The sequence below is a fragment of the Paroedura picta genome, chromosome 1, assembly GCF_049243985.1.
Source record: "Paroedura picta isolate Pp20150507F chromosome 1, Ppicta_v3.0, whole genome shotgun sequence".
Taxonomy (NCBI): Eukaryota; Metazoa; Chordata; class Lepidosauria; order Squamata; family Gekkonidae; genus Paroedura; species Paroedura picta.
Genome location: NC_135369.1, coordinates 62,934,862 through 62,961,875, shown reverse-complemented (window position 1 = coordinate 62,961,875; position 27,014 = coordinate 62,934,862). Strand labels below are relative to the sequence as shown.

General features: G+C 44.2%; 1 protein-coding gene across 1 annotated transcript; it reads right to left on the bottom strand.

The window, feature by feature from the left end:
* Positions 1-8: 8 nt before the first annotated feature.
* On the bottom strand, positions 9-26,752 carry PSEN2 (presenilin 2). Its single transcript, XM_077340891.1, has 11 exons — positions 26,643-26,752; positions 20,536-20,731; positions 20,113-20,345; positions 19,129-19,270; positions 14,016-14,083; positions 12,520-12,740; positions 11,763-11,861; positions 9,642-9,719; positions 8,174-8,293; positions 7,172-7,290; positions 9-4,683 (listed from the first exon to the last, which is right to left on the bottom strand). The coding sequence occupies exons 2-11, from the start codon at positions 20,677-20,679 to the stop codon at positions 4,528-4,530; spliced, it is 1,380 nt and encodes a 459-aa protein (XP_077197006.1). The 5' UTR covers positions 20,680-20,731; positions 26,643-26,752; the 3' UTR covers positions 9-4,527.
* Positions 26,753-27,014: the final 262 nt, after the last annotated feature.

Genomic DNA, 27,014 nt, shown 5'->3' with positions numbered 1-27,014 from the left:
AAGAGATGTACATTTCAGGGGGGGAAATGTGATTTTTAATTGTACACATTACATTTGCAGTATATACACTGGATACATTTATACTTTATTAGAAGACAGAAGCATTTCTTGTACGTAGCCAGTACACATTCAGCTCATTCTCCCGACACACCCAAGACAACACTCATCATTAAAGAAACTGACCTGTTAAAATTACATTCAAAAGCTTGATTTTCTTCCTGCAACCTAGGCCCATCCCACATCCAGAGCTACATATAATTGCTTTTATTTCCTTCATTAATTCACAAGGGATGGTCTCCCATGCAGTACCTACTCCTTCATAAGGTCTAGCTGTGCAGCAGCATTGTTTGAAGAGTTTGTGTCTTAGACTACTCAGACCTACTGAGTCACATAGAAAAACCTAATCTATGGGTGTAATCTGGTGACCTGATTTAGATTTCAGCTGCAATTCCATCATTATCATGAGAAGGTCTACCCAGAAGTCCTTCTGCACAAGCCCCAATGGAATTAACTGGAACTGTACAAAGAGCACAATCTTTTGTTTGGTTTAGCACTTATTAAGTGTCATCTGGATTTTTCTATCACAGGGATCAGAACATTTCTGTCTGGCCCAGCGTTCCTTTTAGAAAAGAAATAAATATGAGACACTTTAAGCACTAAAGGACTGAAAAACAGCTCATTTAAATGAACAGATGCCTCCCTACCCATGTGGCTATTAGATTACACAGGCCCCTTGACCCCTGGAATAAACTTCCAGGCCTTTGTTGGCCACTGTGTGACACAAGAAGAAGAAGAAGAGTTGGTTCTTATATGCCGCTTTTCTCTACCCAAAGAAGGCTCAAAACAGCTTACAGTCGCCTTCCCATTCCTCTCCCCACAACAGACACCCTGTGAGGTGGGTGAGGCTGAGAGAGCCCTGATATCACTGCCTGGTCAGAACAGTTTTATCAGTGCTGTGGCGAGCCCAAGGCCACCCAGCTGGCTGCATGTGGGGGAGTGCAGAATTGAACCCGGCATGCCAGATTAGAAATCCGCACTCCTAACCACTACACCAAACTGGCTCTCAAGATGTTGGACTAGGTGAACCACTAATCCAGCATATTTAAACCTTCCTGGAGTAGGAAAGGATCACTTGGGAGGGAAATAATGGAAGCATCCACAACTGTTGGCATATTTAAACTTCATTAAAATACTTTTGAAAAAACTCAAACTATGGGCTATGTCAAGAAGGAGAAGAAGAGTTGGCTCTTATATGCTGCTTTTCCCTACCCGCAGGAGGCTCAAAGCGGCTTACAGTCGCCTTCCCTTTCCTCTCCCCACAACAGACACCCTGTGGGGTGGGTGAGGCTTAGAGAGCCCTGATATTACTGCTCGGTCAGAACAGCTTTATCAGTGCTGTGGCGAGCCCAAGGTCACCCAGCTGGCTGCATGTGGGGGAGTGCAGAATCAAACCCAGCATGCCAGATTAGAAGTCCCCACTCCTAACCACTACACCAAACTGGTGTAGTGCCCTGACCTGTGTAGCCCCGGCTAGACCAATCTTGTCGGATCTCAGAAGCCAAGCAGGTAGGCCAGCATAAAAGAAGCTGGGGTGGTGAGGGGGAGAGAAATCTAGCAACAGTGATGGTTTCCTTTCCCAGCCCAGTGAAATTCTATCTGGCTTTGCACAGATGGGCTTTTGGTCTTCAAGCGAGGACCAAGATTTCTTCTTTGGTCTTGCTGCATCTGTTCATTAGATCCTTCCTTTCAACTACACAACAGAACACAATGCTCACAGGTTTGCCTCACTTCTCAAAACAAGAGCTAAAACAACAGATATCCACGGCGGCTGTCTATAAGAGAAATTAAGTATTTGTGGGCAATAACAGGTGAGGCATTCAGAGAATCATTCTAGCCTTGAAATACTGCAAGCATTAACTACTTCTAACTTAATGTAGAGGTTCAGCTTTGAATCTGCTGTATACATTCTGATCCAAACTGTAATATTACCAAAATAGTTCATTTTTACTTTAAATATTTACACAGTATTTCTAAGCTAGAAATTAAAACACTTTGGACATTGCAAAAATAGGAAAATCAACCCGAAGAAAGGTTGGCTAAGGAGCATGCAGTTTTATTTATGAAGCAGGGGAAATTGTTTATATATGTTACAAGAGTAAATCCTAAATTTTAGCAGGTCCCTCCCTACCCCTAAGATGTTAGTTCAGTTTTAGCACAGTAGCCAACCCTGCAGAACTGCCCGCTGAAAAGTCCAGGACGGAATGTGCCACGTCCTCCTTGAGTGAAGAAACCCAAACTTTTAGGATCCTGATTTGGTTCTGAAATGCAGATTTATAGTATGACTAGCAACAGGCTCGGGTGCTTACATTTTATCAATATTAAAGCCACTCTATAAAAAGCATGATCATTTGAATACTGAAAAGAAAAAGCAACGAGGCAGCAAGTTCTATTAAGGGCTTTCCCTCATAGCCAAAATGCATTTCTTCAGCCAATGTGAGCAAGAGAGATATGAATTAAATGACATGATTGTCAATGGAATCAAAAAGGAGTCTCTGATTACATGACAAAGAAAACATTGTTATGTGCTCAAAGCCGACATGTTTCCATTTCAAGACAGTGCATTTTAGCAAGTTGAAGAAGTATCTTGTGAAGTATGATCCAAAGACATCTTAGTCCTACCTAGGGATGTGCACTTTGCCACAGCTCAGCTGCCTCGGTGATTACCGAAGCCCGAGATGGTGCATAGGCGGCCAGCCCCACGACACAGAGGATGACTCAGACCCTGGCTCTGGCCTCCTACGCACCGCCTTGGGCTTCAGTGATCACTCTGAGGGAGCTGTGCCACGCCAAAGTGCACATCCCTAGTCCTACCTCTATCTCCAATGAGAGTTGGAAAGATGCAACCCCTCCATTTCCATTCCCTGGTAGCAAAAAGGGATCAGCCCATCAGTGATCCTCTCTGTGTCATGAAGGAACAGCCAGTCATACTCTCCTCCAAACACAGAGTGTCGGTGGCCTATGCTGTAATCCACTAATACCCACCAAATAATCAATAGCATCATCAACGACCCCTCCCCTAACCACAAGTAATAATTAGGTCATAAAACAACTTTCCAATCATACACCAACTTATGTGAGAAATCTTTGCATTAGTATGCACACATGTATATGCACACACCCCAGTTTTACTGACTCAGGACATGGATCACCAACCAACAGTGCTGTTAATTATAGTGTGGTGATCCAGATGGCTTTTGTCAAAGAAGACACGCAAAGCAAAATGGGACATATGTCTCCAGGGGACCCAACAGCTTCCATCCCTCTCCTCTCACCAACCCATTCCAAACAGTGCAGCACATGGATGTGCCACTTTCTGGAGTCACCATCTGAGGAAAAGGGGAGCTGTGGGGCAGTCCACTGCTCATTATCACTTCTCCTCTTTCAGCAGGTTCCTCCACTAAGAACTTAAAAATATGCTGCATGCCAGGAGTAGGCAACCTTGTTGGACCAACCTCTCTACTTGAAGATGTTGGTGCAATAGCAAATAAAGAGTGGGGAGAGAGACCAAATCTATTTGGCCCAGATGCACTGGGAACAAATCAACCTTGGCCAAAGAACAAGGCTTGTGAGCCAAATTGGGCTGACACGTTTGCTGTTTGGCACAGCTGCCGGGATTTGCCTACTCCCGCTGGAGACCTATCACATGCTACTTCTTCTCTATGATTTGCTTGCTCCCGTAAGGTATGTCAGGAAAGCAGCCAGTTTTGCCTTAAGGTGTGCAAGAAACTCCTATGCAAGCTTGCTACGAGCCATTGCACTAACTACAGTTCAGTTATTTACTCCTGGGAATGGAGAAAGAGCGCTCTTTGGTAAAGTTGTAGATCTCTGATAATGCTGTCATACAGAATGTATGAAAAAAAGCCTTTAAAATCTTTCTCTCCACCTGCCTTTTTAAAAAGTTGTAACATCAAGCCTAAGGAAGAGTTCTGGTAAAAGCTTGCACACTGTGGTCCCTATAAAGATATTATGTGGACAGTGGCTTGTGTTTGGATTTTGGACCAGCACAGCTGCAAACAACTTTTGACTTTTACATCACCCCTTCCATGTCCCAAGAGAAGCTCTCTATGAGCATACTGTTAGCATGTTACAAGAGATTCATCAAAACTTGTTCCTGTTCTGTTCTGACATCAGCTTAAAAGGCCAGGTACAAACCAAGACCCTCAAGGGGATCAGGTCTGCAGTCGTGTGCACACTGACTTGGGAGAAAGCCCTGCTGAACTCAGGGGGACTCAGCTCAAAGTGAACAGCTCTAGGATCAGGTTGCCGCAAGGACTTCTAGCACTGGCCTTTGAAAGGTCTGGCTGTCAAGTTTCAGTGAGGCTCACAGCTTAGCTTTTAAACGTTTCCTGAAAAAGTATATGGCACTAAGTGTAAAACCCGCAGGAAGTTCATCCATTCTAAGATTGTCCAGTTGCACAGCAAGATTTCTGAGGAGGACCCTTTCAGCATCTCTTCCTCCTCCCATTTTTAAATATACAGCTGGTGAGATGCAAGTGTGTCCATGAAAGGTCGCACAAGGTTGTCTGTTGAGAAGTAGAAGATCAGGCCAAAGGTGATGGAGATAGGAAGGGCAGGCAATGCTTTCTTGAATACAGCCAGCAATAAAAGAGTTAAGCACAAACCCTGCAAGGAAAAGGAAAATGGTCACAGCCTGACTTCCTGCAGAGTGTTTCCTTACAGATAAAAGTGATGTATAAATTGCAATTAGGGCATGCATAAGGCATCAAGTGTTAAGGCCCGTTTGCTTCTATGAGCTGAATCTCAGCTTGTTTTTCTAAGCACAATGAACACCAGAAATATAAGCATGTAGGAACAAAACCTTTTATTATAAAAACAAAAATGTCCCAGACAAAGGTCAGTGTGGCCCCATGTACCTGTTCTAGAGCATTTACAGGTCAGATGACACCTCAAATTCAGCCAGCCAATAATGACTACAGCAAGCCTGTCCATAGCAGACCCAGAGCAATGTATTCTAAACACAAGGCTAGGTGGGGAAATGCCTGCTCCAAAACAGTGGCGGTAGGAAAAGCCAGATAACAAAAGGACATGGGGGTAGGGATGGGGGGTGGGGTTGGCCAGACCTCTTCATTCTAAGTGCTGCTCCAGGCCCATCAATCCTTAACCGTCTCCCTGCATCCTCCCTCCAGCCCTCTTTTGGAGATGCCATGGCTCAGTCATGGGCCACACACCACGTGTTGCTGAGATTTCCTCCAAGCTTAGAGCAGCAAATGTGTCCCCTCCCTGCCCATTCCCTTTTATCCTCACAATTATCCTGTGAGGTAGGCTGTGACTGGCCCAAGATCACCCCATGAGTTTCAGGGCTCACTGGGGACTGAACCCAGGTCAACCTTGTCTTGGTCCCACACTCCAATCTGGGGTCCCCTGTCTTGTTAAGTCCTGTGGGGATTTTTTGAATTTTAAGAACTCAACAGTGCCATCCCACACTCTGCCACAGAACAGCTGCCCTGGTTGTATTCAAAGGTTGCAAGTCAAGCACCCTCCTCAGATGGAGATAGTTATTTCCAAACAGGGGCTCCCTTGCAGATACACTGATAATGCCTTCTGGGTTCCTTTGAAGCAACTCCTGCTGTAATGTTGGGAAGAGCCAGCTTTGGCCCTTTGCTTTGCAGAGGAGGTGCTCTGGGTAGGGAGGAAGGGGGCAGGCCAAACATCGGCTTGTGCCTCACTGGAAAGCAGTATCAAGACACCAGGCTTGCCCAGCAGTCACTTGTCAATTCTGGTTCAGGCTGAGGCCTAGTATAGGTCATGGAAGCTTCTCTCTGAGAACCCAAGGGAAAGCTGAGTCAGCGCAATATAGTGGTTAAGAACAGCAGACTCTAGTCTGAAGAGCTGGGTTTGATCCCCCACCTGCAGCCAGTTCTCTCAGAACTCCCTCAGCCCTACCTACCTCACAAGGTGCCTGTTGTGGGAGAAGAAGAAGAGTTGGTTCTTATATGCCGCTTTTCCCTACCCGAAGGAGGCTCAAAGCGGCTTACAGTCGCCTTCCCATTCCTCTCCCCACAACAGGCACCCTGTGGGGTGGGTGAGGCTGAGAGAGCGCTGATATCACTGCCCGGTCAGAACAGTTTTATCAGTGCCGTGGCAAGCCCAAGGTCACCCAGCTGGTTGCATGTGGGGGAACGCAGAATCGAACCTGGCATGCCAGATTAGAAGTCTGCACTCCTAACCACTACACCAAACTGGAAGGGAAGGCAATTTTAAGTGGCTTTGAGACAAAATAGAGAAAAGAGGGATACAAAAACCAACTCTTCTGCTTGTTTCAACAAGTGAGATAAGGAGGCTGACACACGTGCTTGTCTCAGGGCCAAAGAATCCAGGAGGGAGTTTGGCCTATGCCTCCCATCTTGTCAGTGTGCGGACCAAAGACTGGGAGAAAGTGTTAGTTTGATTAGGCTCTGTACACCTGCAGAATTTATGTTCTCATTATGGCAACTCAACTGATTGGTCAAATTACACCATTCACTATCCATTTAACTAGTCAACTGGAATCATGCCAACATGGGTTGTTGGGCATAAGGGTACACCTTGATTTTGGGTGGGCCATGCTGGCCAGAGTTCCTGTTTTGGACTTTGAAGCTTTGTTGGACTCAGTCTTCTGAGGTAAAGAACCAATGCTTGTAAAGGTGCTTGGGTTAGATATTTGTCTTCCTTATTTTATCCTTGTATACTTTGTATATTCTGCTCATATACTTTGTATATTCCTGCACAGCATTTTAATACACATCACTAATTATACTTTGTGGTGTTCTTGGGCTTGGGGGCTTCAATCTGAATATAGTACTTTAATCCTTACTGGCTGCAGGTACCAGAATAACTGTTTTATAGAACTCAACTTGCAAGGGTTCTACCTTCCAGGGCTGACTCCTTGATTTTAGACCTGAAGGGCCAAAGACTTAGAGCCTCTTGGTTTCGGGCTGGCAGGTTAGTTAAGGGGTGGTGGTACTTTGCACTGGGGTTGTGAGGCTTTCCGGCTCCGCACTTTGTAGTTTTGTAACATGCTACCCTTACAGAACGAGTAGAAGCTTTTGACGAGCACTGCTCTGACCATTACACCACTCTGGTAACATGTAGATTTTACAGTTCTCCTTACTATGAGGATGGCTACGAAGCAAGCCAGAGTTGTATTCCAGTCACCACTAGCGGTGGCCGCTGCTTTCCCCACAAGCACGCTGTAGAATATGAAGTCTCCAAGTCCTAACTTGACACCTCCTATTGGAAGACATAAAAACTGACGTTTAATATCAACACACACCAAACACTTCTCCCTTGCTTCTTGTCAGTCATTAATAGCTTTTCAGTCCCTTCACGTGGAAAGAAGAGTCCTCAAGGAGGATTCATACGGGATGAGGCAGGCAAGGCTAACAAGCAAGTCATGTAGTGAGGAGTGTTGGAGGGACAAGTATATATTGGAGGCAAAAGAGGGAAGTGGAAATATAGCCCCAGGTCACTTCCACACAGGCTATTTGGTGTAGCTTTGCAGATAAGAGCTAACCCTTTTCTCATTTCCATCTAGCACCTTGCAGCCCCCTTCCTGGCTTTTCTGTCATCTCTCCAAACCTTGTTTATTATGATCTTGTTGTAAAGCCTGCAGCAAAATCAAGGGGGCTTCCATGCAGACAGGAAGTGCAGGCCTTTCCCCAGTCATCATCTGTTCTGCCCGAGTCCCCTGATGAAGCCATTTCTGACTACCACACATTACTGGAGAGGGGGTGCACCATAAATATAGTGTATCACAAATGTAGTGATTTATCACTGTGTGCCATAAACAGTGATATTTATGGTACCCAGTGAGTCTCAATGAGAAAAGTGCGTAAGACAACATGGGCACTTTACTACACAACTTGAATCAATAAGGCTCAATAAGGGTGATGTCTGCTAGTGAGAGGGACAGCAAAGCTGAGTGTCTCTTGCACAACTACAATTCGATTCTGTGGAGCTGGGATCAGTAAACTGCATGTACCCAGCATGGGGATCATTGTAAAGTGACAGGAACTGTAGAACTCACTCCCTTCAGGGGTTAAGGGGACCTGTTTTAGACCACTCTCTGTAGAACAGAACCCCAGTTGCAAAAGGACACAAAGTCTTCACTTACTTTCTTCCTCCTCTGTTTCTTCCAAGGAAGGAGTGACTGGGTGGTTTGTCACTGAATTTCTTATCTCTGGAATTTCAGGCTCAGTGTATGAAGAACTGTCATGGTTCTCTTGCACATCAGCTGATTTCCCCGCACAAACAGACCATGAGGGATTAGGGCATGGGGGTGGTGAGAGGAAGACAAAAACCACTCAAGGTCATTCAGTATTTGCATCTTAATCTGGCATTAAAAATATGAAGATCTTCTTCAAAGGAAGAAATTTTCCTCAAACCCTCACCTCTTTTCTTTCTATATATATATTTTGTATTTATATACCGCCCTCCCCTGAGGCTCAAGTCTAGGGGAGTCATGCTTTAATAACAATCCAGTTTCCTTGGGCTCTATCCAGTGCAGAACTGATAAAATAACCCCTGCTCTGTGCTTCCTTGAATTCACATGTGCCCACAGTTCTCACCCTCCACCCAGTATGAGCCAAAAGGTGTGATTCTCTCCCAAGGAAAGATTATCTGATGCCTTCACCTCTACCAAAACACTCCTTGGAAGAATCTTCAGAATATTTTCCCCTACACATATCCTATAAAGAAAAGAATTTATGAACAGAGAGTTGCTAATGGATACAGGCTCTCCAAAGCTGTTTCCAGGAATAACAATATCTTAGGATTATACTACCTCTGTTAAATTGTGCTTTTAGTCCTATACTTCCAACTTTGAGGGGTATAAGTCAAATCCTCATCTTAGTGCACTGGTTTTTAAGCTGTAAATTACCTTGAATTTCAGTAAGAAAAGTGGACTATAAATGGAGCAAATAAATAATTAAACAGCTACCTTTTCCGTACAGAAAATTTGGCCTGAGGAGTTGTGTGTCTGGTTGTGGGGCAAATGCCCACTTCCAGATGATATCAGCGCCAGCCCAGACCTGGCCCAACTCAGGCCACCTGTTGCCCCGTGGATTCTTCCTTGCTTCTTGCATTTTTTTTCATTTGTTGTAATGCAATCCCACCTTCTTAAAAATGAATGACCCCAGTGGTGGAACTATGCCGACCTGGCTGCCTCATCTGGAGGCACAAAATCTGGGGTGTACCAGGTTCGGCAGGGAAAATGCTCCCCCATACACACCCAAGAATTGCGGGGCCAACTGCCATGGCTCAACTCCAGGATACCAGTCGGAGCAACAGCATCAGTATTGGAAAAGATCAGAGAGTGGGAAGACAGCTGGGGAGAGAGAGGGAAGAAATCTTTCTCTCTGATGTTCTACTCCTGAAAACCAGCCCCAGTACAGAACTAAGTGTAGTAGGTAGATTGAGCGGAGCTCAGCATGCCTTGCACAACTCCTGTTAAAGCACAGGAAAGTCTTGTTCTCAAGCACAGGTGAGCAGCATCGACCCAGCAAGAGGACTGCTGCAGAAGGCCAAAAAAATTGGAACACTTTCAAGGTGCAACATTCCATTGCTGAAGGAGCATAGGTTACCTGGATCCCACGTTTGCTGAGCAGACCCTCTATGTGCCAGATCTTGTTTTGCCATGCCAACCGTCCACATCATAGCCGCTGTAGAGGGGAAATTACTCTAATCAATGACTTGAACAACTAGAACGAAGGAACTGTTCAAAGTTTATAGAAAGCATTAAACAATCTCACTAAACAGTAGGGGGAAATTACCATCAGATATATAAATGTACACTCAGGAGATGAACTTTAAATACTTATATTCTTATGTAACAGAAAACAGACATCAGAATATCTGTCTGACCCATCAGTTCTCAAAGTTCTCTAAGGCAAAATCTCCATAATTTTGATATACTAATGCTATATTTTCCATTCTGTATACTCCTCCCACCAGCAAACACACACATGCTCATGCATCTGTTTCTGAAGAATCTATTTTGTTTGTTTATGAAGGGTTATAAAGAGGTCTTGTGATTTATTGTGTGCATGAGCACATGTACCTGTGCAGAAATGAAGGCAGACAGGAGTGGGTAGATTATCTGCTATGTACCAAGAAGCTCTTTGGAGACAAATGGAATGGGCTTTTAAAGAATATCTTTTCTCTTTTTTTTTTTGTTAAAATTGTAACTTACCAAAGAAGCGGTCTTTATAGAGGGTGGGGGGAAAACACAAACCAACTTGCAGACCAAATGCATCTACAGCCTGATTAGTGCATAGCATGAGTGACACTGGGGCTTCTTTTCCAGCCCTCTCCAAGCATGCAATGGAATACTAGAACAATACAGGACTAGATGGACCACTGGTCTGATTCAGCAGGGCTCTTCTTATGTTCTTAATACAGTGTGTTTCTTGCTTCACTGTCCCATGCCCAATGTAGTTTATATATTCATCAGGGGCTTATAGAAGAATGCCTCTTTACCTGTGTTTTCTGTTGTTCTGGTCTAAGACCATTTAAATAAACAAACAATCAATAAGAAAAATGTCTGAGCAAGCCTTGATAAAGTCACTCCAACACTAGAGTGGAGTCTTCCATTACTTCCACACCACCTCAAGGATTGTGTGTGTTCAAAGTAGATTTCATTCCACATGCTCCCCAAATCCCCAGAACTCTATCTGAACTGGCTTCCAAATGCAGGGATCAGAGTACAAGACTGGGACAAACAGGTTTCTTTTTCAGATGAATTCCTGCCTTAGGAGCAGGAGAATGCCTCACATAACCCCAAAGACAGAGGTAACTATTTGCCTCTGTAGTTTCCTGTTCCCAAGGAGTTTGCATAAATTCCAACACTAGAGGCACAGCTCCCTTTAAAAAAAACACCTGAGTTTGGGATCTTTTGGGGAAAATATTGTGGTCACTTCCTTTACCATTTTGAAACATACTGTTTTTTTAAGTAGTGAGAGACTACTTTCAGGCTCAGCTACACCAGTAAATATCCTGAGCTGTGCTGGATATAACATGAACTATTATATATTAAGAACCTCAGCTGGGTAATACCAGCTCTTCAACAAGAGCATCCATGGGCACATCTGGGATCAGTGGCAAAGAAGAGGAAGAGGAGGAGTTGGTTCGTGTATGCCACATTTCTCTACCCAAAGGAGTCTCAAAGCGGCTTACAAATGCCTTCCCTTTCCTCTCCCCACAACAGTCACCCTGTGGGGTGGGTGAGGCTGAGAGAGCCCCGATATTACTGCTCGGTCAGAACAGCTTTATCAGTGCCGTGGCGAGCCCAAGGCCTCTCAGCTGGCTGCCTGTGGGGGAGTGGCAGAATTGAACCCAGCATGCCAGATTAGAAGTCCACACTACTAACCACTACACCAAGCTGGCTCTTCTGTTAATCAAGGGAAAGGATAAGATCTATCTGAGATGTGCGAGACTTAATGCTCTGGAATCTTTATATATTTTATTCAAAGGCGTGGTTTTCAGAAAGCTGAATGTTGTGCCAAATCCCACATTTTGTGCTTGTAGGTGCAGCTATGGGAATACTTTTGCTAGGAAAAGTGTACCATTTTGACATCCTCCCATTTTTCTGATTTTGTACTGTTTTTTTCTGATTTTGTACTGTTATATCAGATGGATAATGTGCTACTAATTCTCATAATAGGGTGTGAGGAAAGAACACACAAAGAACTTCCTCTTTTACTCACAGGAATAAATAAGTGCAGGAAATATTGGCTCATTCCTCTCTTGTGCCGTTTCCACCAACATTCTAAGTGGCCCTTTTGGGCATAAAACAGCCATTAAGTCTGGGGAGAAATAAAAATAAAAATGGGATCAGTCACAAGTATTTTGCCTTCTTTCTGCACCAACTTCTAGTAGGCTGCCCTTCCCAAAGCATTTCAAAAATATACCTACAAGTAACACATTTTATAAAATCCCTGTGCACTAAGGGTCTCCTTGCCTACTTTAGTGAACTGTTGCTCGTTGATCAGCTAGGCAGCTACAAAAGTGAAAGATTTAAAGCCAGCCCTATCATTAGGTAGAACAAGACAAGCTACTCAAACAACAGATTTTGGACTCCTTTTTCCAAAAAGGAGGGAGAAAGAGAGATGAAATGTTAATTTTTATATTTGTGCCCTGCTGCAAATTCAGCTCCCTCCTCAAAAGCAGGCACTGGAGATTGGTTGTAACTGTGGGAGATCTCCAGGTCTCACCTTGAGGCTGGCAACCCTAATTGTGGATAATAATGGTGCAAGAGTACTCTCTTCCTCCTCCCTAACACAAGCTGAAATCCAATGTAGACTCTTTAAATGGTCCAAACTATACACAGATACAAACAGAATGTAACACTATTGGTGCAAACATTCATTTAGACTGGCTCTGGGTTCCCTCTCTGTGTTTACCTAAGAAATGCCACAAGAAGGATGAGAAATCACCCCTAGAGCTTTTCACTTGCAGACATACCATAAACAGAGATGGCTCCTAGAATGACCCAGGCCGACCATTCTGGCAGGTATTTAATGAAAACCAAAGCCATCAAGGCACTGATCATGATGAGATAGGCTTGCTGGAGCTGCAAGGGCCCCTTCCAGTGGATGCAAATCATCCCCACAGCTCCAAAATTCCAAATGATGAAGAAGAGGGTAGGATAATCCATAGCCACATTATAGGTCTTCAGCACTTCACTAAGGAACACAAATCAAAAGGAGGATTAGCCAAGACAAATGCACAACGATATCGCAAAACAAAGTAAAAACAATACAAGCTCCATGTACAAGTTACACTAAAACCATATACATACTACACTTGGTATTTCTGTAGACACATGTTGAGTAGCAGTCATTTTACATTCAATACATATACAGCTGAATGTGTGAATTAAGGAACACATTTATCCAGGTATAGACCTCCAGTTTCATTTATAAAGCAAACTCACACTAGCTCTTTTTTTACACAAAAAGGTCTACACATATGTATGTAGGCTGTGTGTGTGTTCAACTATAACTTGAGCATGGCTACTATTCTGGAAGTGGGAAGCCATTTTCAGTGATTGCCCCATGGCCTCCTCTGTGGGGAGGTTGCCATACCACCCTTGACACAATAAAGATACATGGAAACCCAGAGGAGGAGGGAGACTAAAAAGAAGCTTATGCCTGACCTCTCCTCCTCACTATTCATTGGCCAATGAAGATACTTTTAGATGGACAAGCTATTCCCTAGTTTGTAGAGGCAAAAGCCAGTTTAAATCAGTTTTTTATCCACAGATATGTGTTCAGAATGTCTAGTCTCCTACTAAATGCTGGCACATTAAGGACTTTGCACTTCATTGTTCATGACACAATCTGCCATTGAAGTATGTTCAAAAATACACTTGAATCTAACTGTTCTACGGCAGACCAACATGACTACCCTCTGAACCCAAAAACACACTGGCAGTGGAATCCTCAACAGACTGCATTTCTTAGGATTGCACTGTAATTGATGTCCATGGATAAATCAAGTGATCAAAAATTCTGGAGTGTAATGCACTTTTCAGAAGCTTCATCAGTACACCTCCCTAGCACAATAAAAGAGATTAGATTCCTCATACTCTGCAAATTCTCCATCTGCACCTCATTATACTGTTAGTAGTGCCTCCATTGAAAAATATTTGATATGAAAGCTCTTTCTGCAGCATTTAATCATTGATGAATATTTCACACAATGCAAATCTTCGCCACTTGATTCTGCGGCTCCTGACTGGTAAGAATGCATGATCCAGAGGTCATGCACAGGTACAGTTCCTATGGAGATTGGGGGTTATGCGGTTATTGTTCAATGCCAGGGACAAGCATCACTACTGATTTATACCTTTGCTAAGGCAAGGGGCAAAAGCTTAAGGAAGATCTTGCTTAGAAAGTCTGAGAATTCCTTGAATAAAGCATCGTTAAAACAGGTAAGTGACAGTGGAGCTCACTTACCCAAGATAGATGTAGGTGAACAAGAATAGCAGCATCAGAGATGAGAGAATCAGCCAGCCATGAATGAACTGTTCAATGGAAGGATACTCCTGGTGAGACTTTTTATTTATTGTATTTAGGCTTCTTACTAGCCTTGTTTTCCATAAAACATGGCCCAAACATTAATATAACAAAGCCATATAAAACAATAACAGCCACAGAACAATAAATTAAACAGAATAAAATAGTACCATAAAAGGTACAATGGGCAGCTTTGATAGAATACTTTCTTTAACAATGCCCAAAGTCCATTTCAGCACAGGTCAACTAAAACAAGACAGAAAAAACAATTAGAAAGCCTATATAATGGAAAGGATTTACCTGACACCAAGAACTGAACATTCTAGTTTAGAATTGTGACCAAAAATCAACTGGCAGCCAGTACAGTTCTTTTAAAACTGGCATTATATGCCCTATATATAGTTTATGCCTTTCAGTAATCTTGCTGTTACATTCTGTACCATCTGAAGTTCCAGGGCAGGCTACAAAGACTGCTCCTGATAGTAACCTAGTTTGGATATGATCATTGAAAAATATGGTCAAACCTGGGACACCATCCAAAGTTGATAAACTGGGATACAGGCAGATCACAGAGATCTGAGGCATCTTCTGTAGTCAGATATCAAACAGCACACAGGGGTACAATCCTAACCAAACCAGAATTATAAACCATAGCTCAATCCAGACAAGACTCCCAGTGGTTGAGCTAATGGGGGATTAGGAATTCATCTTCATTCAGCTCATTACTGTTTCCCAGCACTGATTCAGGACATCTAAAGACCTGCAGAGTTGAATGTCATCAGCATATAGGTGGTTCCTCAATCCAAAACTCTCCATGACCTTCTCTTGGCATTTCATGTGGATGTCAAAAAGCACTGGGGACAGAACTAAGGGACCACAAAACCCACCTTCTGGCACTGATCAGCTAGACAGGAGCAGAATAGCTTTAGAGTTGTTCCCCTGCACACTGAGCCCATCTCAACCATCCACACCAGAAGGATACCACGGGAATGGCATCAAAACCCAGCACATAATCCAGAGATTCACTCCTTTTGCTTTGGCAGTCCTGATTATTACCATTCTGATAAAGGTCACCTATTTTAATTCCAAAATGAGATTGGAAGCCAAATTGAAATAGGTTTAGGTAATCCACCCAAGTATTGCCTTGTCATTAAATGACCACCATTTACTTAAGCACCTGGCCCAAGCTAGACATTGGCTACTGATTTACAGATAAGTTAATAATTGAGACCCAGTGACGGTTGCTTCATGAAGGATTTCACAACTGGTTTCTTCAAGCTAGTGGGCATTACTGTCTCCACTTAAAAACATCAAGGAAGATGTTCCTTGGTTTGTTCTCCCTTGCCTTTCTAAAGTTAAACAGAAGTACAGAGAATGCCACAGAACATTAATCTGGTATGGTTTCAGGCTTTATGAGCATAATACTTGGAGATTTACTTCCAATTCTTTCCAAGACCTGTGATCTGACTCTAGCAATGGCTAGAGTCTTTAAATAAAAAGGAAGCTATACAACATCAACCAAGAATCATGGGAAACTCTCTGTTCTGGGAGACAGGAAGGGCAGGGAACAGAAGAAGAATCTGGACAAAATAATGGTTGGCAAATTTATGGGTGATTGCAGCAAGGCTCCAGAGTGCTAGAACCAGAATTGATTAACACAGATGTTCATCATCCTGACAATCACACCAGATTATTATGATCAGCACAAGCAGACAATGTAAAATCTCAAGGCACAAACGACATCCGGATTCATTTTCTTTTCAACAGCCACATTACATTGTCCTAGTGATGCTGCTTAATATTTTTGTTCAGAAATCAGTAAATAGCCTTGTATAAACTAGGTGCGGCACCTGATTGGTTTGCCTTTTTTCCTCTCATATTTTTGATCTTCAGACTTCTCCCCCACCCCCGCCACCAGGCCTGCAGATATCTTTTATTTCCCTATTAGTGTCCTATTCCCACAGCTAAGCTACATCTCCTCCCTTCTCCCTTGAGCCCTGCCCTCTTATTCTGTGTTGTCTTGGCCAGAACATCAGCAGCTAGCTTAATTGCTAGTATTTTATTAAACTATATTTTAGTCTGAGGTTTCTTAGAAGTAATTCCAATGGTTTTTGTACCTGCGTAAACATACACAGGACTCAAGCTGTACAGTCTTTATGTCTTTCTAAACCCACTGACTTCAATGAACTTAGGTGTACCTCTGCTTTGGATTGCACTGTTAATATTATTAGTACTCAGCTATATAGTCCTCTGTAGATTACAATTTAAGCAAAATTTAAACATCATCTTGTGTTATAAAAAAGAAAAATGTTATCACTAAGCATTGCTTCCAGCACCTTGATTAAATCTTAAGACATCACATTTGGCTAGCTTTCCTTTGTTAAAATGCCTTAGGACATTCCCTGGAGGTCGCACAAATTCATTAATCAGCAATAATAAAATCTCATGATCTCCTTAAATTAGCACAGGGTCATTATTTTTAGAAGTCAGTCTAAGAGCCACAAATCCTATAACTCCTCCATGGCAGAAATCAGAAACTGCCAATTGTTATTTATAAGGCACCAGAAACTGTGTCCCCTTCCAGCTAGGCACAGCCCACCAGCAAGGCTCTGATTTTGCCGCCTGAGACGGACAGTGTGATATCAGGACTCTGCACTGCCGTGCCATATAAGGCTAATGGGTTGTGTGCAGCTCAACAGATCACTAAGTCACATCAGCTCGTTTAAGACCAACAATTTCATGCCTTGGTATAATAAAATCTCTTTGCCTATTTTGGAATGAAGAGAGATTTGTTTTGTCAGCATGTTCACTTCCATTTGGGAAGGAGGGAGGGGAATCCTTATTGAATGTTGTATCAATACAATCCCATGGAAACAACTTCCTTACAGCGACTGTAAGCCGCTTTGAGCCTCCTTCGGGTAGGGAAAAGCGGCATATAAGAACCAACTCTTCTTCTTCTTCTTCTTCTTATTGACATAAATCTGGATTATTTAAAAGGATGAGAACACCCACACGCAAAAATCTGATACAGAAAGGTCTACTGTTTTCTGCACCCATCCAGAATGTTGATTTTAACTGCTTTCAACAACAGACATCCTGTACCTTGTTCCTTGCCACAGCAGACTACACAAAAGAAGATTCAGAGCAGGCATTTGCCCCTTTTGCCTCCAAATCACAAGGTTTTAATAGGGATTTTATGCATACCTTTGTAACCTGCCACGAGTCATTGCTGAGAGTGGTGTACTAAAAATCAAATATCTGAGGGACCGCCTATTGCCTATGCCCCCTGCTTTGCAGGTAGTAACTTGCCAGTGATTCCTGGCCCCAAGGAAGTTCGTTTGGCCTCGACCCGGTCCATGGGCCTTTTCAATCCTGGCCCCGACCTGGTGGAACGAGCTCCTGGGTGAGCTGCAGGAGCTTCCGGCATTCTGCAGGGCCTGCAAAACGGAGCCCTTCCACCAGGTCTATGGTTGAGGCTGGGGGCAGTGAGGAAGATAGATGCCCCCCCCCCCGGTGTCAAGCAGCAGTGTTATCTTGACCCTCTTTTCCTTCCCTCCAGAGATAGGGATGGGGGGGGGGGTTAGGTAGTTGGAAATATTCTGCCATGTTGTCTGTTTGGTGTAGTGGTTAGGAGTGCGGACTTCTAATCTGGCATGCCGGGTTCGATTCTGCACCCCCCACATGCAACCAGCTGGGTGGCCTCGGGCTCGCCACGGCACTGATAAAACTGTTCTGAATGAGCCGTGATATCAGGGCTCTCTCAGCCTCACCCACCCCACAGGGTGTCTGTTGTGGGGAGAGGAAAGGGAAGGCAACTGTAAGCTGCTTTGAGCCTCCTTCGGGTATAGAAAAGCAGCATATAATAACCAACTCTTCTTCTTCTTATTGTGATCTGCTGTCCGTTTTAATGGGTTTTTAAATGGGATTTTTTATAGGGCCATGAGGTGGTCTCGGAAGTGGCGGAGAATGAATTAAATAATAATATGAATACGAATACAAGTTCAATGCAACTTTGTCATTCAGAGCTGAAGTCAAAAGGAAAACAGGACAGAACAATGACACGTGAAGTCAAAGGACCTTGCCTGAGGAAGGTAATCTGGTTCAACAATTAGCACATGTTAATTTAGAATATAGAGCCTCTTGTGGCGCAGAGTGTTAAGGCAGCAGTCATGCTGTCTGAAGCTGTCTGCCCATGAGGCTGGGAGTTCAATTCCAGCAGCCGGCTCAAGGTTGACTCAGCCTTCCATCCTTCCAAGGTCGGTAAAATGAGTTCCCAGCTTGCTGGGGAATAAACAGTAATGACTGGGGAAGGCACTGGCAAACCACCCCGTATTGAGTCTGCCATGAAAACGCTAGAGGGCATCACCCCAAGGGTCAGACATGACTCGGTGCTTGCACAGGGGATACCTTTACCTTTAATACAGAATATAGGCACAGTAGCCATGTAACAATATTACAAAGGAATTTTGGAAGTAGCAGAGATAAAAGTTTAGGGTGAAGGCAGAATGTTTTAAGTGCAGCAAGGGCTTGCTTGAAAGGGTACTCGCCCCCATCATGCAGCTTGCATTATCTACTTTATTATTACAGGATATGACGCATAGACCATATTGTCTTTACTGTTCCCCCTTCCCCCAGGTCTTAAAGCCAACAGGCCTTTCAACCAGTAAAAAACAGCAATATGACAGAAAGTTATTGCTGTTCAATATTAAAAACAAATTATGTTTAAGTGTAGCAGCTATATAATTGCACACATCTAACATACAATTAAAATCCAGGTCCACTACCTGACTCATTAGCATAGGCCATATGAAGCATGATGCAAGAAGCAAGGCAGGTGGATGAACTAGCATTTGACTTGCAGGAATGCATATAGATATGCACACATGGCGGCCAGCAAGTACCCACTGTGACAACTGTTAATACATGACAGAATCCTATAGCACACACCATGTACATTTCTTACTTTAAAAAAAAACACAGTTGGAAGACCAAGGCCAATCAAGTAAAAGCATTAATCAGCTGAGAGGCCTACTCATCTATTCCCCATCCTTACCTTGTAGCACCGGTATTTATACAACAAAACCAAGAAGATTGTCATTACTACTATCACGCTGATCATGATGATGGTGTTCAACACAGAGTTCAAGAGACGCTGGCCTACATTGGGTGTGTCTTCTGTAAATGGGGTATAAATCCTGGAAGAGAGTCATAACATCTCTATTAAAGGTGGGTTGCGCTGGCACACCTGCCATCAAGAGAAATTTAGCCCATTAAATTGTATCACAGAGCAGCACGTACACAGAACCCAACATCCCAGGCCAAAACTGAAAGGTCATAGTAACACTCTGGCATTGGAACGGTGAGATAATTAAAACACGGCAGATTGCCAATTTAGTTATATTTCATTTTTAGCATTAGAAAGGAGTGTAAGAGGCACATGTACTTGCTACTCCAGGACCACAACCATCTAAGCTTGTGTCTTACTTTGACCTTTAGTAAGGGAGGAGGTAACTTCTCACTCCACATGCTCTGCCTCTGTGATCCTACCCTCCTACTCCATTTTACCAGGGCTATACATTACCAATTCATGCTACCTCTACCTTACCAGAATGGCAACAGTGGTGGTAATAAGAGTAAAGATAGTTGCCGGATATCTTCCTGAAACTCTAGGACAAATCCTACATGATCCACCACCGTTAGTAAGCCAGTCTTCGTTTTCTCATGCACCTCCTAAAGGATTCACAAGGTGAACAAGAAGTCTCTCAAGTACTTCTTTCAGGACACTCTCTCAGCCACACTGAAGCCAGAAAACACATGAATCCTTCCACCTGGACATCTCTGTAATTTGTCCATTTAACTTGCTGATACTATTGAACAAAAGCCACATCCGGCTCCTTCAAGATCCCAGTTTCCCCTCACTTCCCCAAGTGCACAGCATCCAGTGCAAGAAGCATTTGTGCACAGAGGATCACAGCCCTAAGATACAGAACATCGTGTGTCCGATTTTGCACAATAGTGTAAGTCAAGGATTACTTACAGCTGCCCATTCTTTTCCGTATAGAAACGCACTGACTTTATGGTCGCAACAACTACAACCATGCACAGTGTGACAGGCACAAACAGCATGATCACATGCTTTGCTCCATATTTTAAGGTCAGCTCTTCCTCTTCATTATCCAGGGGAATGTGTCCTGCTGGAGCTCTTTCTGAGTCAGACGTGTTGCCGTCTGTAGCTTTGTTGGAGCTCTGACTGCTGCCAATGTGCCGTTTCTGCGAGGAGGACATACAGTAGGGATTAGTGATCTTCCACGCCAAATTCACCCACCCAAGAGGTGCTCTCCAGCTCATGTTTTCGCTCTTCCAGAGGACTAATTAAAGAGACAAGATGATCTCCCCACACTGAGAACTGGGTCAGCATTTTCTCAACTGCCCGTGCTTCCCAGCAGCAAGACAGACCTACCCTGTGTGTGTGAGGTTCAGCTGTTTCAGGTGCTTGCACACCATCATGGTAAGAAGGTACAAGGGGGCTCTCCGCTGACATCAGGGATGTCCTCTCATTGCAGGTTTCCTCCTCACTGTCAGAGTTGTTCATGAAGGTGATCATGCTCCCTTCCTCACAGAAAAGCTTGTGAGGCTACATCAAAGACTCACAACACCTTAAAGCAGCAAGTGAGGTAAGGGGAGAAAAGAGAAATGGTCAGACAATGACACACCTGGAACTAACAATACCAAACCTGGTTTCCAGCCATTACATTCAACAGGCCCACAGACTCACTACAATCATCTTGCATCTAGAATGTTGCTCTGGAGCTGTACTGAGAGGGAGACATCACCCCGTACAGCTTCAGAAATTACTGCACTCTGTAGCAAAACAGGAGATTCATACGGTTTGGCAAGCACTAGCGGACAAGAGTTATCCCACAATGAGGACCCAGGAGGGAGCAGAACAGATCACATCAGAGCTCTCCATGGAGCCCTGAGACAGCTTTGTGGGATCCTCTGTGTCTCTCATGTCTCTGGTTTAGATGCTGAACCACTCATGAGGCACTTTTGCAAGAAATAATGAAAAACCATTTGGAAGCTGCAAGGCAGTCACCTGGGTTCAAGGCCTGATTGCCAGCCAAACAGTGCTGAACAAGTGAGAACAGCAGTGGCATTTTCACGGCACTGGTTGGAGTACCTGGTCCACAACACCTTAAGATAACAGGGAGGAGGCAAGTGTACAAGAAAGAATGAAGCAGTAGCTGCTGGTGCAACATCCTTTCCTGGCCCAACTCCTGGTATTTGTTCCTGGCTTTCCATACCTGACCTAACACCAGTGGTCTGAGATATTTCCTCAACTCCAACAACCCTTGGCTGGTCAGATTCCCATTTGAGCCTTAGCTGTTGAGCACTCTAGCCCGCCGCTCTATCAATCTCATTTATACTTCTTAAGGTAAGTTGCCTGGACAAAGCCAGTCTGGATCAAAAGGGGAAATGAGTAACAAACATATCAACCAGTAAGGAGGTGCTGGCTCACTCACCCCCAGAGTATGGTGTACAAGGCAAATATGGGGCCACCATCACCAATACTTCTGCACCTTCTACTTTTCTGCTATAACCAATTTCAGAAGCCTCAATTCTTCTCTAGAGTCTATTTCCCCCCACTTTTGTTTCAGTGGCTGCACTTAAATGCATGATCTCATGAAGGGCCACCAGGGTCACTTCTAAGAAATCTTGCATACAATGGAGAATGCATCATGAAGATTGTGGCTTTAGATAGAAAGAGCAGCATAGAAATAAAATGCTTCATGCTTTAAGAAGAAGTAGTGCACCAGAGAGAGGAACTAGATTGTTTGATTTTTCTCAAACTGGGGTAAGTGCTGCAAGCACAACACAGAAGGGATTTGTGTCTCATGTAAGATGTGTCATACAACAATAAGAGAACAAATGCAGGGGCAGTTCTACTGATTCAGACAAACATGGCTACTCACTTGAATCTAACAAGAAATAGTGACATCAGTTCTGATTGCACATTTACAGGGCTGGTGGTAGGGAAAGGGATGACTTTGGATCACAGTACAGCAAGGTGTTTGTATGTGTAAGTGAAAGGGTATAAAATAAGGCTTAGGATAAATATGCTTCCATAAAACTAAATAATAGCCATGTTAGCTGCCTCTTATTTCCCCAAGGAGAGCTTCAGGGTAATCGCCTGCTGAGCAGAAGCTATCAAGAAGGAAGACACACAAAACCAAGTTGTACTGCTGATCTTAGGTAGAAAACTGGATGGTCATATTCCAAAGTGTTTCTGGATGCCTAACCAGAAAAAGTACTTTCTGCACAGAGAGACAGTCAGAAACTTTGTTTTGGCTCCCACTCAAGTGGTTTGAGCCAGTCCCTGTCACATGCACACCCCTCTGCATTAGGATTATTGCAAAAGACCTTGGCAACAATGGAGGCTGAGGACAATGATTGCTTGTTTAAGGTTTGGGGGGGCTAAGAGAGTAGCCATGTGGCGTACGCTACTGTCAATCACCTCCAATCAAACTCCGTTGCTATAAAGGAAAAAGGCGTGTGACCAGATGTATCAGTGTATACAATCCTCTGGAAAAAAAGAAAGTTCAATGTCTGTTTGAAGGAACTCTGCAAATATTATATGGAGTACCTGTCACAGAGACATTGTGCAGATGCCTCAGCTCCAGAATTAATGGACAAATACTATGGAGAGCGATTCAGGAAATCCTGTTGCCAGGATGTGGCCTCTGTGCTCCACAGTGGTCTCCACCATCACAGAACATGCTGCTTTCTTAAATTAAGCTTATTAGTTATGCTTCTCTCCAGGAAGCAGAAAGGGCAGAGAAGGCACTGCAGAGATAATTGCCTGGCAACCACCCCATGTTCATTTCTGCTGCTTCCATGATCAGGCAGCAGTGCCTCTAATGCTTCTGGGTAAGTAAGTAACTTCTGTTAAGCGCCTCCCCACCATATTCTTTCAGGAAACTAAAAAGGAGAAGTATAATGCTCAGTCAGTGCACTTAGCTACATCTGCCTGCAAGTTGTCAAAGTCTACAGAGCAGGGGTGGAGATGACCACAGAATAATGCATCCAGGATTCCCTCCTACTTCCCTGGGATCCCAATAGACCTGGCATCAAGGCAAATCCCAAAGTTGATCTGAAAACGCATCTGCCTCTTGGAAATATCTGCAAATATACTTGGAACACATCATGTGCACACAATGCTGCTGCTGAGGTCCTCTGATATAGAGCAGTGGTCCTCAACCTTTTTATCACCGAGGACCACTCAACGCCTTTTACTGAGGCCCGTTGGGGGGGGGTAGTTTACTCCTCTACTCTCAACCACTGCCCTAACGCTCTCTGATCGCTATGGTAATGTTTAAACATCCCTTCAAAATAAGATACAGACACACCACAACAATGAAGTGTGTTGTAAAGGGCTGGGGGGGGATGAAATAAAGAGCCGGGGGGGGGGGAGAAGGCGTCCTTCGGGGCCCACCTCCAATTAGTCGAAGGACCACACAGGTTGGGGATCGCTAATATAGAGGAGTGAGGACAACACGTGAACTGGGGCTGTCCCAGATACAGTAAATTTCAAAATGTCCTTCATGAAGCTTCTCACTCCTTTCAAACATACTTTCTTTAGCCTAGTTATTACTTTGGGAACCTCCTGTGCCACAAACTTACAAAACTCCTAAAAGTCAGGAGACCTGGATTCTATTTAAAGCTCAGATAATTATCTTGCTTGGATGTTTCCATTCAGTTGTTCTACATTACAATAATATTTTCCCCTTTACTTCATAGTCAGTTCTTACTCTGCTTCCTTTAATTCAGACAGGTCTGCCAACACACCAGCATCTCCTCAATATTCTGTCTTAAATAAAGTCATGCTTTAGTCTGTAAATTAAATACAATGATAGCAGGGTACACAGGTACCTTAAAGTAAACAGAACAAAAGCTCCACATAAAAGCTTAACTTGTTCATCCTGCAGACATATGTCATTTATATTTTTGTATAACCGCCAATGTACAGACATACCTCTTTTCTCAACAATGAACCACCACAAAACATGAAAAGCAAAAACCAGAATGCAAAATTAACAGGAAATGAAAGAATGAAGCTTGAAACAAGCTATTCATTGTGTCAAGCAATGTGTGATAGAATCATAGAGTTGGAAGGGGCCATACAGGCCATCTAGTCCAACCCCCTGCTCAACGCAGGATCAGCCCTAAGCATCCTAAAGCATCCAAGAAAAGTGTGTATCCAACCTTTGCTTGAAGACTTCCAGTGAGGGGGCGCTCACCACCTCCTTAGGCAGCCTATTCCACTGCTGAACTACTCTGACTGTGATACAAGGTAAGTCTGACAAGGTAAATTTATACAGCAGTGGCTTTAAGAGAATCAAAACCACTAGGAGGCTTTGTTTCCTGTGATTTTTTAAAAAAACATTCTCCCCATATACCATCTATGGTCAAACAGATTTTGCATGTTTTTGAAATTACAAGATTCTGAAAAGTCTGTTGACCATGGGGAGAACATACCATTTTGCACAGATGTTTCAAACTGCCGTTGTTTCCCCCCCAAGGAACTTACTAATTGTATTCAGCATTAAAAAGCACAGAATTAAGGGAGAAAGTACCTCAGCAAAAACTTGCAGGAGAGCACAGGTGTGTATGTTACACAACATTTGTTGATTATCCTAATCAGCTGTACTAGCAGACATCAGCATGGGGATTAGCACAGCCCCAAGAGAGTCCAAGCACATCAGTTCAGTCCACTTGAAAGCACCCCAACATTAGGCTATGTGGTATGCTTAAGCCATTTTACTGTGGTTACTGTAGAACTAGATAGCATCTGGCCCCCTCACATATTGTATACAGTCTCTGAAATGTTGAAGTGTTGGGGGCTTTAGCCTGCATTGGTGCTCCCCTGTCCACAGGTACAACTATGACATACAACATGCACACCACTATCTCATTCTCCACGAAGGCCCATGTTGAGTTTGCTGAAAGGCCATTTCCTATCACTGATTCAACTGGCAGAACAGAACCTCATGGGAGCTGTTTTGCATCTACCCCACTTTCATCATGTTCAGCCATGCCCTTTAATAAAGGTCACTCTGAACAGAGAATGGCTGTTCCCATGAGTGAACTACTCACATTCGGGATTTAAATGCAGCTTCCTTTTGAGGTAGGAGGCAATGCTGCTACACAGGCCGGCCTTCCTTTTGAAAAACCAAGGGCTATGCTCATACAGCTTAACATGACCACAAGGACACAGTCTATTTGGAGTATACCTTTGATAATCCGTAAAGACTGTCCCCATACTGGTCCTGAACCTTCACCTTACTATATACTATTCTTACTATATATCCACCTGGAATGGGATGGCAAACAAACCCAGTTAAGGAGCCACCTTGTTTACTCTGTAATGGGTGCCAGATTAGCTTTTCCCACACATAGTTTTAGAGAACAGTATCTAAGGAGACCATTCCAAATGCACTTGTGGGTTTTGCTGCAATCAGCAGGTCTGAGATGTGCAGTGTTAATTTAAATTCTTATTTCATTGCTTGGGGGAAAAAAGGAGAATACAAACAGGACTACAAAAGCTGCTTAGATTCAGCTTGCTCTCAAATATACTGACATTAAAATCCTCACTTTTATTATGTCAGCAATGTTGTTTGCACTACAAGTTAGAAGCATTCCAAAATTCTGATATGAAATAAAGGAACATGTTATGGTTTGGGGGCAAACTAACAACATGCCCCAGGACTTTTCTGCACAACTGGTATCTTATATCCCTGAGCACCAGAGCGTACCATATCATTACTGATCAGTATTCGCAATCTCAGAACTTGTATTGGCTACGCAACTCCAAGTCTGTGTGTTTTGTATACAAGTCCTGTTTGCCAAACCCGGCACACTACGGACTTCCCAGGAGAGAGGGGACATCTCTGCAAAAGTACTAACATGTAGACCGCGCAACCGGAGAGTGTAACGTGATCATACACATGGACCCAAGCCACAACCAATCACACGTTCCAAAAAGGCCATTTAAACAGCAGGACCCAACAGCCGGGAAACGCGGCTGTCACGGGAAGGCGAAAGTTGGGTTCCCATTTCGACAGCTCTGAGATCTTATAGCAGGCGAAACATGACAACGGGCTTCCCACGGAGCACTATAGGTGTGCTGCGGTGGAATAACCCAGCAGCCTGCCACGTTTCCTGCTTCCTCAGCCAGAGGCCAATGTTAAAAACCTGTTCGCGGAAGTGCTCGAACTGCTTTCCAACAGCAGCAGCAGCAGCAGAGGCGACGGCCCTTCCGAGCTGTAGTGAGACGAGAGGCCCAGCACTACCCAGCAGCTCAGAGCATCACTTCGGAAAAGAGGAAGCCTCCGCTGCTGGCGCAAAACAGGCCCAGGGCCGGAGCCGTCCGCAGCACAGGGCGCTTTCCCCAGCTCGGCCTGGGCTGGCTGCCTGCATCCCCTTCCCACTGAACCAAGAAGCCGGGAGGAGGAGGCGGAGGAGGACTTCCCTTTCCGCACCGCACAGACAACGGCAAGCAAATCTTACCCGGCTCTGCTCGGCGCGCTCCCAACACTGCCCGCAGAGAGAGGCTCCTGCCGCCTCCGCCCCAACTCCAAGGCACGAGTTTCAGGGCTTGTTTACCAGCCCCCCCCCCCCCCCTCTCTTTAAACCCCGGCAACTCTCCGCCCCTCATTGGCTCTCATGCATTCCCCTTCCGAACGTTGGTTTGGGACCAATGTTTCGCCTGATTGGCCTAGCAGGCTGTCGCTCACACGATGACTTTTTCGTCCAATGAAGGAGAGGGGCAAGGCAAAGGTTTGCCAATGAAGAGCCCGCATTGTCTGAACGGCCTCTCTCCGTTTCACGCAGCGCGTTGCCTGCAGGAGGGATTGGAAGGAAGCCGGTATTAGAAACAGG